This window comes from Schistocerca gregaria, chromosome 5 (assembly GCF_023897955.1).
Source record: "Schistocerca gregaria isolate iqSchGreg1 chromosome 5, iqSchGreg1.2, whole genome shotgun sequence".
In the NCBI taxonomy this organism is placed as follows: domain Eukaryota; kingdom Metazoa; phylum Arthropoda; class Insecta; order Orthoptera; family Acrididae; genus Schistocerca; species Schistocerca gregaria.
Window position 1 is genome coordinate 129,358,558 of NC_064924.1, and position 19,052 is coordinate 129,377,609.

The 19,052-nt window shown below is 44.4% G+C and overlaps 1 protein-coding gene across 2 annotated transcripts in view; it reads left to right on the forward strand.

Annotated features, from left to right (window-relative positions):
• The window catches only part of LOC126272555 (juvenile hormone esterase-like), a 378,748-nt gene that overhangs the window by 307,506 nt on the left and 52,190 nt on the right, over nt 1-19,052 (forward strand). For both annotated transcript variants that reach the window (XR_007549239.1, XM_049975474.1), the window contains exon 7: nt 6,734-6,906. Coding sequence is in view for 1 of the 2 variants with exons in the window: in XM_049975474.1 (XP_049831431.1) it covers nt 6,734-6,906 (173 nt within the window). In the remaining variant the exon portion in view is untranslated. The remainder of the gene's footprint in view (nt 1-6,733; nt 6,907-19,052) is intronic.

Genomic DNA, 19,052 nt, shown 5'->3' on the forward strand with positions numbered 1-19,052 from the left:
ACTATGGGTGCTTCGTTTATGCGTCCGCACGCTCATCCCTCTTACGCCATCTCAACACTATCCACAGTCATGGCATCCGTTTGACCACGGGCGTCTTTTACATCAGCCTGGCTGAGAGTCTGTATGCTGAAGTTGCTGAACTGTCGTATCACCGTGACTTTCTCCTCAGCAGGTATGCATGCCGTATGTCTGCCGTGTGTGGCCACCCATCTTATGCCTCCTTTTTTGATGATTCCTTTGATCGGTAGTATGCGGCTCATCCTTCTTCTCTGTTACCTCCTGGCGTCCGCTTTCGGGACTTGTTACAGCGGCTTAACTTCGCACTACCCGCACCTTTCCCGGCGGTTGTGAACTCTTCTTCACCTTGGCTTCGTGTAGCGGCTCGTGTTCACCTTGGCCTTCATTCGCTTGTTAAGGACACTACTCCAGCCTATGTCTATCGCCTTCAGTTTCACGACCTTCGCATGCAACTTCGCGACAGTACCCTTGTATACACTGATGGCTCTCGGACTGACCGTCGGGCCTTCGTCATTGGCACCCTCCTCAGTATTTACAGTCAAGCTCTTCGCCTTATATCTGGCCACGGAGTGCATCCAGCGAAACAGCCTTTTCAATTGCGTCCTCTGCTCAGACTCACCCAGTGTCCTGCACAGTCTCTGTGCGCTGTACACTGCCCATCCCTCAGTGCAGCGGGTCCAGGAAAACTGTCAACTGCCCACTCTTGGTGAAGCCAGTGTGATGTTTCTGTGGGCTCCTGGTCATGACAGTCAACCAGGAAACGAGGCTGCTGACACTGCTGTCAAAGCTGTGGTCCTAGTACATCAGCCCGCGAGTTCTTATATTCCCTCCGGTGATCTCTGTGTTGCCGCCTGTCAAGAGGTGGAGTCTCTTTGGTATCGCCAATGGTCCGCCCTTCACGGGAATAAGCTTCAGCGTATTAAGCCTCTCCTATCGGCTTGGACGACCTCCACTCGCCAACCCCCCTCCTCTGGGAGGAGGTTATTTTAACTCGGCTGCGTATTGGGCACTGCCTTTTTAGCCATCGCCATTTGCTAAGTGGCCCTACCCCACCACTTTCTACACATTGAGCCCAAGTTTTAACTGTCCTCCACTTCGTGGTGGAATGTCCAATTTTTTACCTTTTACGCTCCCGTTTGGGTTTGCCGTCTGAGTTATCGGCCGTTTTAGCAAATGACGTGCGGGCTGTTGTTCGCGTTTTACTTTTTATCCGTCAAAGCAATATGGCGAAGACCATTTATTTTTTAGTTTTGGACCTACGTTTCTGTATTGTGTCTTTCTTAGCCCATTTTTTAGCCTGTTTTAGCTGTCTTCTATTCTGTCAGTTGAGAGTGACGTATAGTCGTTTTTGAATTCGTCTCTCTCTTAGATTTCTATAGTTTTGTCTTGGGCTCGTATGACTCCAGCTGTTTTTGCGCCCTAAAATAAAAGAAAACAAACAAAAGAATAAACTTGCATGATAAATTTGCATTATGCATCACGTAAAAAAGTCATGCTATTTTACAGAACCATAGTCAAACACACGCACAAAAAATAAAAAATGGGAAGTTCATAGAAACGTAATAACGTAGATATATTTGTCGTCAATGTAATGTTAAGAAACGACTGTGGTGGTCTTCAGTTCATAGAACATGTGTGTGAAATCTTATGGGACTGAACTCCTAAGGTCATCAGTCCCTAAGCTTACACACTACTTAACCTAAATTATCCCAAGGACAAACACACACACCCATGCCCGAGGGTGGACTCGAATCTCCGCCGGGACCAGCCGCACAGTCCACGACTGCAGCGCCCTAGGCCGCTCGGCTAATCCCGCGCGGCCCTGTGTACTGTGGTCTGACATAATGTTCACATGGTCCACAACTGTCTCGGGCCCGTCGATTACTGGACAGGTCCCATGAAAACTCAGGTGAATGTTCCCCATAGCATAACAATGCTCCCACCTGCCGGTGCCGTGGCGTGGTCCATGTTTCGAACAGCAGTTCCTCTGGATGACGGCATATTCGCACCCGACCGCGCTCGTAACGAGGAACGTGTTTCACCCGACCAAGCGACACGTTTCCATTGATCCTCGGTCCAGTCTCTACGATGCCTTGTCAACGGCAATCGTAACTGAGGACGTCGTTGGGACAACATAGGATCATGTAGGGGTCGTGTGCTGCAGAGCCCCATGTTGAGTCTGTGGCCTGACCGGTGTACTCCAAAACGCTTGTGCCTGCTCCAGCACTGTACTCTGTCGTCAGGTGTGCCACAGGTCGCAGTCTGTTTTACTTCACAGAGCGGACAAGACTCCGACTTCCACCTTCTGTGATGAGGTGTGGATGTCCAACGACGTGTCGGGTGCTCTTGGTTTCACTGTCTTTCAAACGTTTTTCGCAGATGCTCACAACAATATCACACCAACAGCTGACCAGCTTCGCCGTTCTGAGGTGCTCTTTCCCAGATCCTAGGCCATAACAAGCTGCCCATTATTAAAGTCACATTACGTCCATACTCCGCAAGCCACCTGACGGTGTGAGGCGGAGGGTACTTTGAGTACTTCTATCGGTTCTCCCTTCTATTCCAGTCTCGTATTGTTCGTGGAAAGAAAGATTGTCGGGTTGCCTCTGAGTGGACTCTCATTTCTCTGATTTTATTCTCATGGTCTCTTCGCGAGATGTACGTAGGAGGGAGCAATATACTGCTTGACTCCTCGGTGAAGGTATGTTCTCGAAACTTCAACAAAAGCCCGTACCGAGCTGCTGAGCGTCTCTCTTGCAGAGTCTTCCACTGGAGTTTGTCTATCATCTCCGTAACGCTTTCGCGATTACTAACGAAGCGCGCTGCTCTCCGTCGGATCTTCTCTATCTCTTCCATCAACCCTATCTGGTACGGATCCCACACCGCTGAGCAGTATTCAAGCAGTGGGCGAACAAGTGTACTGTAACCTACGTCCTTTGTTTTCGGATTGCATTTTCTTAGGATTCTTACAATGACGCTCAGTCTGGCATCTGCTTTACTGACGACCAACTTTATATGGTCATTCGATTTTAAATCACTCCTAATGCCTATTCCCAGATATTTTATGGAATTAACTGCTTCCAGTTGCTAACCTGCTATATTGTAGCTAAATGATAGAGGATCTTTCTTTCTATGTATTCGCAGCACATTACACTTGTCTATATTGAGATTCAATTGCCAGTCCCTGCACCATGCGTCAATTCGTTGCAGATCCTCCTGCATTTCAGTAAAATTTTCCATTGTTACAACCTCTCGATATACTACGGAATCATCCGCAAAAAGCCTCTGTGAACTTCCAACGTTATCCCGAAGGTCATTTATGTATATTGTGAATAGCAGCGGTCCTACGACACTCCCCTGCGTCACACCTAAAATCACTCTTACTTCGGAAGACTTGTCTCCATTGAGAATGACGTGCTGCGTTCTGTTATCTACGAACTCTTCAATCCAATCACACAATTGGTCTGATATTCTATATGCTCTTACTTTGTTCATTAAAGGACTGTGGAGAACTGTATCAAACGCCTTCCGGAAGTCAAGAAACAAGGCATCTACCTGGGAACCCGTGTCTATGACCCTCTGAGTTTCGTGGACGACGTGGACGAATAGCGCAAGCTGGGTTTCACAAGATCGTCTTTTTCGAAACCCATGCTGATTCTTACAGCGTAGATTTCTAGTCTCTAGACAAGTCATAATACTCGAACATAATACGTGTTCCAAATTCTACAACTGATCGAAGTTAGAGATATAGGTCTAAAGTTCTGCACATCTGAAACTTCCTGGCAGATTAAAACTGTGTGCCCGACCGAGACTCGAACTCGGGACCTTTGCCTTTTGCGGGCAAGTGCTCTACCATCTGAGCCACCGAAGCACGACTCACGCCCGGTACTCACAGCTTTACTTCTGCCAGTATCCGTCTCCTACCTTCCGAACTTTACAGAAGCTCTCCTGCGAAACTTGCAGAACTAGCACTCCTGAAAGAAAGGATATTGCGGAGACAGTAAAGCTGTGAGTACCGGGCGTGAGTCGTGCTTCGGTAGCTCAGATGGTAGAGCACTTGCTCGCGAAAGGCAAAGGTCCCGAGTTCGAGTCTCGGTCGGGCACACAGTTTTAATCTGCCAGGAAGTTTCATATCACCGCACACTCCGCTGCAGAGTGAAAATCTCATTCTGGAAACATCCCCCAGGCTGTGGCTAAGCCATGTCTCCGCAATATCCTTTCTTTCAGGAGTGCTAGTTCTGCAAGGTTCGCAGGAGAGCTTCTGTAAAGTTTGGAAGGTAGGAGACGGATACTGGCAGAAGTAAAGCTGTGAGTACCGGGCGTGAGTCGTGCTTCGGTAGCTCAGATGGTAGAGCACTTGCCCGCGAAAGACAAAGGTCCCGAGTTCGAGTCTCGGTCGGGCACACAGTTTTAATCTGCCAGGAAGTTTCATATCAGCGCACACTCCGCTGCGGAGTGAAAATCTCATTCTTCTGCACATCTGTTCGACGTCCCTTCTTGAAAACGGGGATGACCTGTGCCCTTTCCTTTGGAAAGCTACGCTCTTCTAGAGACCTACGGTACACCGCTGCAAGAAGGGGGGAAGTTCCTTCGCGTACTCTGTGTAAAATCGAATTGGTATCCCCTCAGGTCCAGCCGCCTTTCCTCTTTTGAGCGATTTAATTGTTTTTCTATCCCTCCGTCATCTATTTCACTGTCTACCATTTTGTCATCCGTGCGACAATCTAGAGAAGGAACTCTGTGAAACAACTTTGGTAAAAGACATTTAATATTTCGGCCTTTAGTCTGTCATCCTCTGTTTCAGTACCATTTTGGTCACAAGGTGTCTGGACATTTTCTTTTGATACACCTACCCTTTTAACATAAGGCCAGAATTTCTTAGAATTTTCTGCCAAGTCACTACATAGAACTTTACTTTCGAATTCATTGGACGCCTCTCACATAGCCCTCCTCACACTACATTTCGCTTCGTGTAATTTTTGATTGTCTGCAAGGTTGTGGCTATGTTTATGTTTGTTGTGAAGTTTCTTTTGCTTCCGCAGCAGTTTTGTAACTCGATTTTTGTACCACGGTGGCTCTATTCCATCTCTTAACATCTTGCTTGGCACATACTCATCTAATCCATATTGTACTATATATAAAACATTCTCGGTATTCTTGCCGCGTTAGTTCTGGATAAAATCTCGAGCTTTGGCCACTCTGTATACCGTAAGCCGACGCATACCGGTTTATACCTGAATGCACAGTGTTTCCATCATCCTGCTCAGAAGAGAGCCGTTTTGAACACGTTGGTATACAGAGCAGAAACTGTTTCTGACGAGGACCACTTAAGGTCCGAGATTAACCATCTGAAGTACGTGTTTCGAAAGAATGGCTATGGTACACGCGATATAAAGGCAGCGTTCTCCAAAAAACGGAAACGTGAAAATGCTGCACACTCACAGGATGAAAGACCGATTGCGGTTCCTCCTTTTTGTGGCGCAGTTTCCAACAAAATAGGAAGAGTTCTTCTCAGACGAGGTATAAGACAGATGTTTCGCCCTCCTAAGAAAATTAAGGAGATGATACGCCCTGTTAAGGACAATATCGGCCTCATGGTCCCTGGAGTTTATAATCTCCCCTGTGAGTGTGGAAGCAATTATATAGGTCAGACGATTCGTACCGTTTCCGACCGCTGTGCAGAACACCAACGCCATATCAAAAATAGAGAACTGGAGAAATCGACAATTGCGGAGCATAGCCTCACGAACAAACATAAAATATTGTTCGATGAAACTAAAATTCTGTCCCATGCCTCCACGTACTGGGATTCTGTTATTAAGGAGGCTGTTGAAATAAGAATGAGCCAAAAGAACTTTATCCGCGATAGTGGATACCATTTGAGCTGTGCGTGGAAACGAGCGCTTGATGCAGAGAAGCAGCAGAGACGTTCCTTCCAAGGTTCCAACGGAAACGGTGGCGCCACCGGCGCACACAGTGACACCGTCTGCGACAGCAGTACGTAATCGCCGACCAATCAGAAGCCGACCAATCAGAAGCCGTTTTCGGGCTATATAGAGGCTACCACAGCAGCAGTGAAGACAGTCAGCTCCTGACGATGACGATGGAGGTAATCGTCGAAAGCTCGAGATTTTATCTAGAAGTGACATGGCAAGAATACCGAGAATGTCTTATGTATAAGTGCCGTCGCGGTAAAACTTCGTTCCCATATTGTAGTATGGTGGATTTCCCCATTTTCAGTCCATATTGACGCTGTTCCGCTTTAATACATTCCTTACACAGTCACGTATCCACAACCCTACCAGACGGGATTCAGTTCTGCGATGGGCAGAGGTCATAAATGGTTTAGCTCGTCCAGGTAAGTAATATCAACAAACACTTAAGCAGTTTATTTTTGCGCACTCGCTTTAAATAACTCTGTGTAAAGCACTGCAGTTTGCAGCTCTATATTCTCGCAGTCTTCGTGAATGCGTCACATCGAAAGACACTGAGGCAACATAGTAGCATGATGTATCGCTGCTACTCATGAATTACGTTCAGTTGCCATATCAGCTGTTCGTCATCGGTCAGGAGACGTCCACCAAGCTACGCCACGTTCCATCAACCTGCTTCGGGCTTCCGTTGGGCACCGCCATGAAAGTAGCAGTCAGGGTAGTATACTGTACCGGATGAAGCAGACGTGCTGCTATATGCACTCCTTCTCCTATGTTTACAGACATTCTCCAAAACAAGTCAGCGATACCAGATCTGGACAAAAACTTCCACAAGATCATCCCGTCCAACGTGCCCATGAAGGACCCTCTTCGTGTCTTCGTGGGGAAGAAGATAAAGAAGTTCTACTTCGGCGGCCAGCCGTTTGACGAGTCCAGCATCAGCACGTACTGTGACGTAAGTACAGCTGTTTCGTCACCGTCCGTAGAGACTGCTGCACACGCCATACATAGCTGCCTGGTGTATTTAGAACCGCGTGAGGTAGCGCACTGTTTCTCGCGGTGGTCTTACAGTCCGCCCATCCGGATTTGGGTTTTCCGTAGTTTTCCTCGGTCATCTGAGGGTGAGATAATGTCTTTGAAGAAGATTCGGCTGCACCGTCTTTCTGAAACCCTAGATGCTGCTCCCTGCTTAAGGGGGAACGCCAGGGTGGCGGACGAAAATAATGTTCAAATTCAGAATTTGTTTTGTCCGTATTGGAATGTAGTAGGCAAATGGCGTTTGCTGCAAAGAATAAAGCATACATTGAAATATTTATTGGTATTTTGTGAAAAATATTAATATCTCCACTGTGTAACTGGGATTTTTCCGAGGAAGCTTTGAAAGGAGGTAGATTTACGGTTGTCGCTGTAACTCCAGCAGAGGTTATCTGAAACATGAAAGTAACATATCACCCTGATCCTTACAGATGTAATTTTAGTTAGTCGTAGGGATCAGCAAAAAATAATTTTTGGCGAAATTACAGATATTTGAAAAATGGTCATTTTTAGACCCCTCATTTTTGGCCTAAAAGTTTCTAAAAAATGGTTCAAATGGTTCTGAGCACTATGGGACTTAACTTCTGAGGTTATCAGTATCCTAGAACTTAGAACTAATTAAACCTATCTAACCTAAGGACATCACACACATCCATGCCCGAGGCAGGATTCGAACCTGCGACCGTAGCGGTCGCGCGGTTCCAGACTGAAGCGCCTACAACCGCTCGGCCATTTCGTCCGCCAAAAAGATTCTAAATATGAACAGAAACAAAAACTGAAGAAAATTCAGTTTGCTTCAAGCGTGGACAACGATAAACATTCCGAAAAACATGGTTTTGATAAAAAATGTTTAAAGTTTGACAAGTAGTTAACATATTTAAAAAAAGACAAAGTCCTAAATCTATGGGATATCATCGACACCGGATCCATAACTATCGCCCTGGCCAGTGGATGTCCGCTTTCTGCTACTTTGATCTGATAACCCCTCATTTTCATCCTGAAAGCCCTTTTCGTCGATCTTCACGAAATCGGCGCATTTCATCGCCGATTTTGATTTGAAGAGCATTTGGCTCTTGCATTACCGCAGTATGGCTTACAATGAGTAGCCATACATCCTGTCAATTTCGCTTCGGTTTCTTTTTTTTTATGGAGCGTATCTCCATATGAGACTGACACTTTCGTTCAGATTTTGGGCAAAACTGCCCAAACAACGGTTCAACCATTCAGGTTTACTCAAATCGGTATAAATAGGGGTCATGGAGTGGGTGCGGAACCGGTTCTCTAATGCCGAGGCGTGTCGTGCTCGCTCGGCTGCAAAACTGACAGAATCGTTGCTTTTTGGAATTCTAATGTTTTGGGAACTAGTTCTTCAATGTATATACATTAGAATTCCTTAATAAAAATTTAGTTTTTTCGATCATCACCTTGTCTTTCCACCTTAATCACCGCGCCACCGTGTGTTGCTAAACCCCTATCTTCGTTTGCATGCACTGCTTGTGGCGAACTAATTTCACTGCGTCATATTTTAGGTTCTCTGCATTTTATGGTCTGACACATGGTCTGTCTCCTAGTTTAGTGGATAGTAAAAAAAATGTGGTGAAAATCCTAGGATTTTCGTAATGTTTGGTCTCCTCCTTAAACCATTTTGTATGAGCTTTTGAAACATGTTTGGTGTCGCTCGCTCATCCATTATTTCATAAGTGGTCAGCCAAGTATATTTTGCTGGTTTTGTACTTTAATAAATGAAGGAGACTACGTTGACATGAGTCAAACAGAAATTTTGCTCGTACAGGACTAAGTAGACGATTTTTGAGAGTAAAATTGAGGAAATGTTCAGCAAGTGTACAGTTAACCCAGTAAAACCCCTACACACTACTCTCTCCACACCTTAAGGAGCACGGAATACATACAAGGAGTTGCTTGCAAAGAATGCCTACCCCAACAGTAAACAGCAGACGCCAAATCGAACGCAAACGTCTAGCTGTTGATTCCCAGATCATGATTCTGTGATGGTACTATGATATTACACACATCATGTCACTGTGAGAGAGAAACATAAACGTAAAGGGTAGTACATTATCCAAAGTTCTTATTCCTGGGGACATGCTATTCTTGACATGTCTAGTTTCACAGAGGTTGATCACAGTGAGCGATGATATCTCATGTAAGCATTACGTACACAGAAGTAAGTTGAAAATTCACACACACACACACACACACACACACACATCCCTCCGGTCATTGTATTATTCTGATGCATCATGTTCCTTCCAATACAGTTTTATGCTTCATATGCCTGTTGCAACACGGAGACATATTCTCCCCATAGTAGTGGAGATGTTGTATTGAGGAAGCCTATCTGAGTTTAGCATTCTCTTTCACTGATGTTGAGCATATGATTCTCCAGTAACACGCATACACTGTGAAATTGTATCATCGAATGACTGGTATATTTAATCATTCGTTTATATTAGATATTATTTTGGGTCCTCTAAGTTAAAATTCGCTGCAGATTTGTGTTATATAATGGCCTTGTTTTCGAGTTAATATTAAGCCCTAATCTTCCTTCATTTTAGTGATACCTAAACAATAGAACTCTGTATGATTTGTCATCATATTGAATTGATAAAGACCTGAACTTTAAGGCGCATTACAGGCGAAAAACTTTCGTGAATTGGGATACTAAATGTACTCCACGGGACCGGGCTGCATATCACTGTACCATCCCGTTGCACGCCACCATCTCACTTTCTGACAGATGCACCATGAGTCAGTGGGAGACTGGATGGTTGCACGTGACAGACAACAAAGTGCGGTCGCTCAAATCGACCACAAAGGCTTGGTGAACTTGGTGTCAGCCTCGCTGCTGGAAGGAGGTTTCGCTTACCAGAATGCGCATCGGGCATAGCCCTTTCACACATGGCTTCCTCCCTCCGGGTGGAGGATCCAACACTCTGTGGAGTTTGTGACGTGCCGCTTTCAATTCAGCATATGTCCGCCCCCGGTAGCTGAGTGGAAGCCGGCGTGTTCGGTCAGAGGGTTTAGTTACCCTCTGCAATAAAAAGAAAAAATTGTGTAAACAGATGAACGAACAACCTGAACGAGTGTCATCGGACGTCCGCCACGAACAAAGTCAACGAACAATATAGAACAAAATTAGATTTTTAAAAAAAGTGGTCAGCGCGACAGAATGTCAATCCTAAGGGCCCGGGTTCGATTCCCGGCTGGGTCGGAGATTTCCTCCGCTCAGGGACTGGGTGTTGTGTTGTCCTAATCATCGTCATTTCATCGCCATCGACGCGCAAGTCACCGAAGTGGCGACAAATCGAAAGACTTGCACCCGGCGAAAGGTCTATCCGACGGGAGGCCCTAGTGACTAGGGCCTAGTCAGACGACATTTACATTTTCAGTTCAGCATATTGTGGCTACGTGTGTCCTGTATACTGATATTAGGGCAGCCCTTCGTCTCGCTGGAGATCTGTCCACCATTCCTGCAGATACAGATACCAGTGTTAACAGAGTGATGGAATTTTGTGAACGGTCAGGCCTCATCCCCAAACTGGTGGGGAATGGCAGCAGATTTTAATACATTATAAACTGCTCCGCATGTGGGGGCAGCCTTCGTCCCCACCCATGAGATTTGCATGTTGACTTTTCGTCAGGGCGCTGATGACAATGACGTCAAGCGCCTCCTCCAACCAAATCATCATCATCCACGGGACCGGTTGAGGCTTCAGCTGCGAATGTACGTTACATAATCCGTAGATCGGCTTAGATGTACCCGTAAATATAAAAGATAATACGCTATCTAATGAAAAGTATCCGTACAGCGCTGTGTTATGCGAAACTGACCGCCTGATGTCACGAGAGGCTGGCCCGCCTGTACAATAGGAGGCGGGGAGTACTGTGTTGTCAGTAGAAAAGCCGTAACAGCAGAATGGTTCAAAATGGTTCAAATGGTTCTGAGCAAAAAAATGGTTCAAATGGCTCTGAGCACTATGAGACTTAACATCCTAGGTCATCAGTCCCCTAGAACTTAGAACTACTTAAACCTAACGAACCTCAGGACATAACACACATCCATGCCCGAGGCAGGATTCGAACCTGTGACCGTAGCGGTCACGCGGTTCCAAACTGAAGCGCCTAGAACCGCACGGCCACACCTGCCGGCGCAGCAGAATGGGTCGGTCTTAAAACGTTTAGCCACTGGATGTCACTTGAGTAAAAGATCAATCGGGAACATCTCAACGCTTCTGTAGCTGCCCAAGCAGACTGTTGGTGATTTGGTTGTCAGGTGGAAGCACGAAAGAACAACGACAGCTAATCCAAGGCCAGCGAAATGTGTACTGACGAGTAGGAGCCGTCGAGCGTCGCAGAGGGAGATCGTAAAAAAATTGAACGAAGTCAGCGGAAGAAATTTATGGTATGGGACCAAACGGCTGAGGTCATCAGTCCCTAGACGGAGTGACAACTACGGTCGCAGGTTCGAATCCTGCCTCTGGCATGGATGTGTGCGATGTCCTTAGGTTAGTTAGCTTTAAGTAATTGTAAGTCTAGGGGATTGATGACGCAGCTGTTGAGTTCCATAGTACTCAGAGCCATTTGGACCAATTTCAATGCTAAGCGATGCTTGAGGTGCTGTAAAGGGTGTCGTCACTGGACCGTGGATGGCTGGAAACGAGTGATTTCTAGTGATGAAACATGTTGCACGCTGTGACAATCTGATGGAAAGCTTTAGGTTTGAGGAGACTCTGCAGTACGTCACCTGAGTGTGTAGCGCCAACGCTAACGTACGGTGGAGGTGATTTCACGGTATGTGCGTTTCTTCCGTGGTTAGGGTGTCGTCCCCTTATTGCGCTTAAGGGAAAGCTAAATGCGTCAGGATATCTCTTTTTTTCCTACATGGACACTCTGCAAGTCACACTTAAGTACCTGGCAGAGGTTTGTTTTCCAAGCAAGTTGTCAGTATTTGCACCACTTTGAAGCTTTATCAAGACCTGAACAGATATTTATGCAGCTTTCATCACAACCAACTTCATTAAAGATAACTGCACCATGGGTGGAAAGTTTGGGGTTGATCTTAACATTTTCTGCGAGATCAGTAAAAAAAAACAGCATGAATAGCAGGGGTCACAGTACATTTCTTTGGGGCAATCCTGAGTTTACTTTGGCACCTGCCGATGACTCTCCCTCCAGTGTAACATGTGACTCCTCCCTACGAAGGAATCCTTAATTAATGTGGAATCCCATGTTATCGTAGAATCGTAAACAATCTTTGGTGTTGTAATTAGTCACATGTTCTCAGATGTTATGAAACACTACAACTATCGGTCTGCTTTGACCTATGGCTTTCCGAAGTCGTATGAGGAAAGTGGGTGGGTGGGTGGTCCCATGTAAGCCCAGGTCAATGACCTTCCTAGCACAATACGGTACTACCTCCCCCGGTCAGCGCCCGTGACGCGGTGCATGCTTCTAGGAGCTGTTCGCTTCGATAACGGCGTATTCACCCACAACCATCGAACCGCTGTAACAAAAAACCTGTGATTCATCCTACCAGGTGACCTCTTTCTATCAGTCTACAGTCTAATCTCGATGATCGTGTTCCCACTGGAATATCATTCGGTCAACATGGGCACACGTAGAAGTCAGCTGCTGCGGAATCCTGTGTTCAACGGTGTGCTTGGCAACACTTGCGCCTGCACCAGCTGTGTACTTTGTCTTCTATCCTGCTTCACAGGCTGTGATGAGCCTCGTACTCGCATCTCTCGCCGACGTTTACACTGTTGTCTGAACAACACACCAGAAACGCTCGTAAAATCCTTTGTGTCCCACTCCACCGCTCTGCCACTTTCTCGAAGCCTTCAGCAGCAGGAACACGGCTCTGGACTGACCTTCCTGATTATGTAAGAGAACTGAATAACACTTCCAGCTTCAAAAGACCAACACTGACATAGCTACAATACTAACAGTGAAACTTCCGTTGTTCCTTTACAAGAAATGGTTGAAATGGCTCTGAGCACTATGGGACTTAACATCTGAGGTCATCAGTCTCCTGGAGCTTAGAACTACTTAAACCTAAGTAACGTAAAGACATCACACACATCCATGCCCGAGGCAGGATTCGAACCTGCAACCGTAGCAGTCGCGCGGTGTTCCTTTACACACTTGTTATCCCACTGCAACGAAGTACTCTTCTTTCCAACCATATCACAATGATTTTGGAAAGCATTTAGCTGGTTCAATTTATCTATCTCTACCTCAGAACTATAAATCTCAGAAAATATCGATTTTTACACCTACGAATACATTTTTTATCTACTATTATCAGTATTTCTGTTATCACCACCACCACCACTATTATTATTATTATATAGTATGTTTACTGTATTAATGATATTTGCTCTTAGTACTGTTACTGATATTGTCATTATTTTTAGTGATTTTTTTACTATTTATCACATTAAAGTTATCGTTCTACCTTACGTAACGATGATGTAAAAAATGATACTGTATGTGTAAAATTCTGATCTGATGTACGAAATACCAAGAGATTAAATAGAAGATTAAAAAATAAGCAACAAAACAGATCATTCATGGGAAGATGAAGGAAACAAGAAAGTAGAAAGCAAATATTTTATGCGGACTTAAGCGGTGTACAATCTGCACCGAAGACGGGATGGCAGACGCCAATAAAATGTCGAGACTTCGTGACCAGGAGCACATTTTGATACACAAGTAGTCGAAGAAGGAAAAAGTACTTGTAGACTTCCAAGAGAAGAGAAACAACAGACGACGAATCCCTGCAAGAAAAGACTAAGGAAAACAGTTTAAAATGTGTGGGTACGGGAAGAGATGAACGTGAAAGGGAAGAGTACAAGGGACAGACGAAAGCACAAGCGGATAATAAAAAAAAGCAATCGAAGAAAGCACTCGGAAGAGAAGAAAATAATGGGCGAGAGTAGCGAGAAACAGATGATGGGTAGACGCTACAAGGTAGAAAGGAGACTCTGCCAATGATGGCAAACTGTACAAGATGATGATGATGACGATGACTCCAAGGGGAACAAGAAAATCAGGTCCAGCGTGCACTCGAAGTACGTGTCAGAAAGCGTGCGTTACTGAGCAGTTCGACTGGAGCTGCCACAGCCGCGAGGCGTGTTGCGGGAGGCGGGGGGCGGGCGTCGTCTATTCCGGGCCGGGCTGCTGGGGGCAGGTGGCGGGCCAGGGTCACAAGTCAACTGGCCGTGGCGGCATGCGCCGGCTCCCTGCTACCAGCCGCTGGCCGCGCTGCATCTGCTTTTCAGTGGCCGGCAGACGCCACCGCGTACCAACGGAAGCGCGTTCCTCTCCTGTTTCATTCGTGTAATGAGCTAAGGAGAAATGACATTATACTGCTGAGTCTTAAGCGAGATATACCGCGGCGTCGGCACAGTGGTTTCCTTCTTCCTTCCAAAGACAGAAATTTATGTTCCCTGAGTATTTATGTTACATTTTCATAAGGTCTAAGTTAAATCAACCTTAAGCCGTCGGCACACGGACCGTGCTGTCGAACGTTAACGTTGAGCGTGTGAAGTTCAACGTGCTGCTGAATGCTCAGGAACGATGCGACTTGTGCATACGGTACGTAGGCCCCAACGTCGTATACGCGATCGCAACGCACTCCAGCGGCAGTTGAGGCATGTTTCTAGTTCGTAAACCACACTGTTTACTCAACGGGCGCACATAAAATTCCCACGTTAGCTCTAGTAAAACGCACATTTCCTCTATCGTCCACGAAAAGGAAAGTACCACGTCCAGTCAGTAAGGACAGAGACATATAATAGTTCCATCACGAACAGTGCGATACAAATTTGAAATACTTCTCCGCATAAGATAAACACTATTTCATCGTTCCAACATTTTAGTAAAACCCCAAGGTCAGTCTTACTAGATCACTGTTCCTACCCAGCAGAATCTTTGCAACGCGTGAATTACGAAGCGTAAAAGAAAAAGGAGCAAAATAGCTTTACACAAGTAGCCGCAACGTGTCCTGTAGATCAAGCCATTCGAACAAAGTCCACCCCTCAAAAAAAGGTGAACTTGTATTTACATAACATCAAATATTATAGTCTATACTTATATTAAACTAATAATAAACTATCAGAACCTAATAAAAATGCGAATGTTAGGGGAAAAAATTTGGTTGTGTCAGGATCGAACCAGCGCCCCAACAAAAAAACTTAATATAGGACAGTGACGCTATTCATTACGCTAAACCAATATCACACCTTTAGTTGCAAGTCGTAGTATCTTACCACTTGCTAAAATCCTTAATCGTAGTTATGTTACCAACTGAAATTTAATTATAACAAATTGTACCATGAACAGTGATTTTTGGGTGGATCTTCAGTGTCTTGCTGCCTTCAAATAGCCTACTCTCATTATACGCAAGTTACTATAATTCTCTTGCCACGAATATGATGTTTTTCGTTATTTTATTGGAACGAATCACACAGTTAAAAACGGGTTTTGCAGTGATTCTCATTTTTCTGGTGCTCGGAACGGTATATATACACATAGGCTTGAAATGAATGCCAACATGGCACCTCACGACTCTGTACTGAAAGGAGACGGCGTGCGTGTGACGTAGGTGGCGTTGCGCCATCTCATTGGTCAACGCTCAGTCGCGCGCTCAGAATATCTGACATGCCAGATATTGGTCTGCACGTTCGGAAAGACTCCCGAACGTGATATTCCACGCCATGACGTCAGAAACTAGGCACGCTCAACGCTCAACGTCCGGATGGGATGCAAGGTCAGTGTGCCGACGGCTTTAGGTCAAATTAACAGCAAGGGCGTCACCATCAGGAATACAATGGAAACTGCACTGTTAAGCTCAGTGGAGAAAGCGAGCACGTGGAAAGAATACATCCAAGGTCTTTACCAAGGGGAGCAACCGTCTGATGACGAGACAGGAGTCGATATGGAAGAAATAGTAGATTCAGTTTTAGAGTCCAAGTTAACAGAATTTGGAAGACTTGCGGTTAAATAAGGCAGAAGGCCTAAATAAGATTCCTTCGGAATTTCTGAAGTCGTTGGGGAGATGTTACAATCAAACATCGTTACATTTGGTGTGCAGAATCTAGGAAACTGGAGATATACAATCAGATTTTCGAATAAATATCGTTCACAAAATCCAGTAGACAGTTAGGGTAGCTTAACAGCTCATGCATCGAACTAGCTGACAACAACATATACAGAAGAATGGAAGAGAAAACTGTATATATTTTATACAACGATCAATTTCGTCTTCGGAAAGCTAAAGGAACCAGAAAGGAGTTCTCACGTTGCTCTTGATAATGCATGCCATACTTAAGAAAAATCGTGACACTTCCATAGTATTTGCACACCTAAAAAAAATCGTTCGTCAATGTAAAATGGTGCAAAACGTTAGAAAAATAGAAGCTATAGGGAATAGTGAGAAATATACATTACGTACAAGACCCAAATTGAAACTAGAGGACTCGGAGCTCAAGAACGAAGTGCTCGGATTAGGTGGGGTCTAAGACAGAGAGCACTCATTCACCCCTGCTGTACATCGAAGAAGCAATTACGGAAATAGAAGAATGATTCGAGAGTGGGATTGAAATTCAGCGTGAAACGATATCAACGGCAAGAGTGATGACATTGCTGCGCTCAATGAAAGTGAGGAAGACTTACAGGACCTTTTTAATGGAATGGACAGTCGGATGAGTAGCCACAGAATATGAATTGAATTTGTCTGAACTTATAGCTGACTCCTGTGATGTTTCTTGGCACGGAATGAGAGGAAATAACTTTGACGTAAATCATGCAATATCTGATTTGTTTGAAAGACTCAATAATGTATATGATAATCACACTCCGATAAAAACTGCTCCGTGACTTACCGACCAGCATTATCTAAGGCGTTCACCCTCAGGTTACCAGTTACTTAACGTCAAATAACCTTCTGTGTGAATACCAATCAGGTTTTCGGAAAAATCACAGCACGACGACTACTCTTGTAAAAGTGACTGACGGACTGAAACAGGCCATGAACAAACAAGGGACGACTCTTCTGTTTGTTGGATTTCAGCAATACTTTCAACACTGTCGACTTTGATATTCTATTTGCTAAATTCAGAAGTCAAAACTTTTCTTTGGGTGATGTAAAACGTTTCTTCTCATATTCACATAGCGCCAGAAGTGTGTAATGATCGGGACAAAGGGGTCACAATGGAAGACTGTAGTATCATCAGTCCCACAAGGATCAGTACTTGGCCCAAATTTTTTTAATTATTTGTTAATGATGTTGCTCATACTATCTCCTATTCCAACTATCATTTATATGCTGAGGACCTTGAGTTATGCGTAAGTGCAAGACTAACAAAATTGCACACAGCCACCCACAACTTCAATGCTGACTTAATTGCTTTATCAGAATGGGCGTAGAACATAGGTTTGAAACTTAACCCATCTAGAACACAAGCAGCCTTAGTCGATCCCAGAAGACATATTATTCCTCAGTTCTGAGACACTCTTCCGCACTTAATCGTAAACAGTACAGAAATTATCTTTTCTTCTTCTACAAATAATTCAGAGATAATTGTGGACCAGAAATGCAGTCTGTAGAAGGTGTCAGCATCACTTCAGTCAGTACAGAAATATAAAAAAATATTTCCTTCAAAAAGAACTCCTAAAGCTACTAATACTCGCCATCCTTCATTATGGCGTTTCTATTCTCCAAGGACTTTCGTACGAGCGATGAATGCTTATGAGCGATACATTTGTAATGTACGCTATTACGACCATATTACTCCTGCCTATTAATAATTATCACGGCTACGTGCCGACAAGCGTAAAGATTGCCATACACTGTATTTGCTGCATCGTCTTCTCAGTCATAGCAGTCAACTCTTACGCTACTATCTGAACAACACGGCAAAAATACTCGTTCTCAACGAAGTAAAAGGCTCTCTGTGCCACTACACAACACCGCCATGTTCTCTAAATAATTTTCTGTATCAGGAACCCGGCGTTAGAGCATTTTCCTCAAAAGATTAGAGAGATTACAATCATTTCGAACTTCAAAAGACAGCTAATGACCCACGTTCTATCACAATAGCTGTCTCTTCTTGCAACTCGCTCTCCCCAACCCTCCCCCCCACACAACTTTTCCCTTCCCTTGTCTACAGAGATCTCTATTGAAATTCTCTGCCGGCCCCTGTGGCCGTGCGGTTCTAGGCGCTTCAGCCTGGAAACCTGCGGCCGCAACGGTCGCAGGTTCGAATCCTGCCTCGGGCATGGATGTGTGTGATGTCCGTAGGTTAGTTAGGTTTAAGTAGTTATAAATTCTAGGGGACTGATGACCTCAGATGTTGAGTCCCATAGTGCTCAGAGCCATTTGAACCATTTTTATTTTTTTAATTCTCTTTTTCCCCAGCAGTCATTACTATTTTCATTTCAATCCACTTCACTTTCATTACCTCTCTCTCTTCGTCTAATACCAAACAAGTCTTCCAAAGTTCTCATCTAATCAATTGCATTCTTCATGCCTCAATTATTTCATTATTGTTATTATTATTGCAAAATTATTTGTTCTTAATAATACAGAGTATATTATTGAGTTTGTTTTGAAATAACTAGTTATCCTTCTTAGTTCCTCCACTATTTTACCATCATTACTAGTGTTACTATTACTATTCTTATTATTATTGCTAATTATTATTTTTATTGATATAGCAAATTGTTATTATAATTTTTATGAAGTATTTATTTGTAAATGTTGTTGCTGATCAGATGTAAGAGGAAGCCTTATGGTCCTAATCTGGTTAGGCTAAGTAAGCAATAAATGAATAAATAAACCGTAAAAAGGCAAAACTAATGAAGAGTAGCAGAAATTAGATTAGCGATAAACGACGAAATAGATGCAGTAAAAAAGTTCTGCCACCTTTGGAGGTTGGTTCAAAGGGGTCTGAGCACTATGGAACTTAACATCTGAGGTTATCAGTCCCCTAGAACTTAGAACTACTGAAACCTAACTAATCTAAGGACATCACATACATC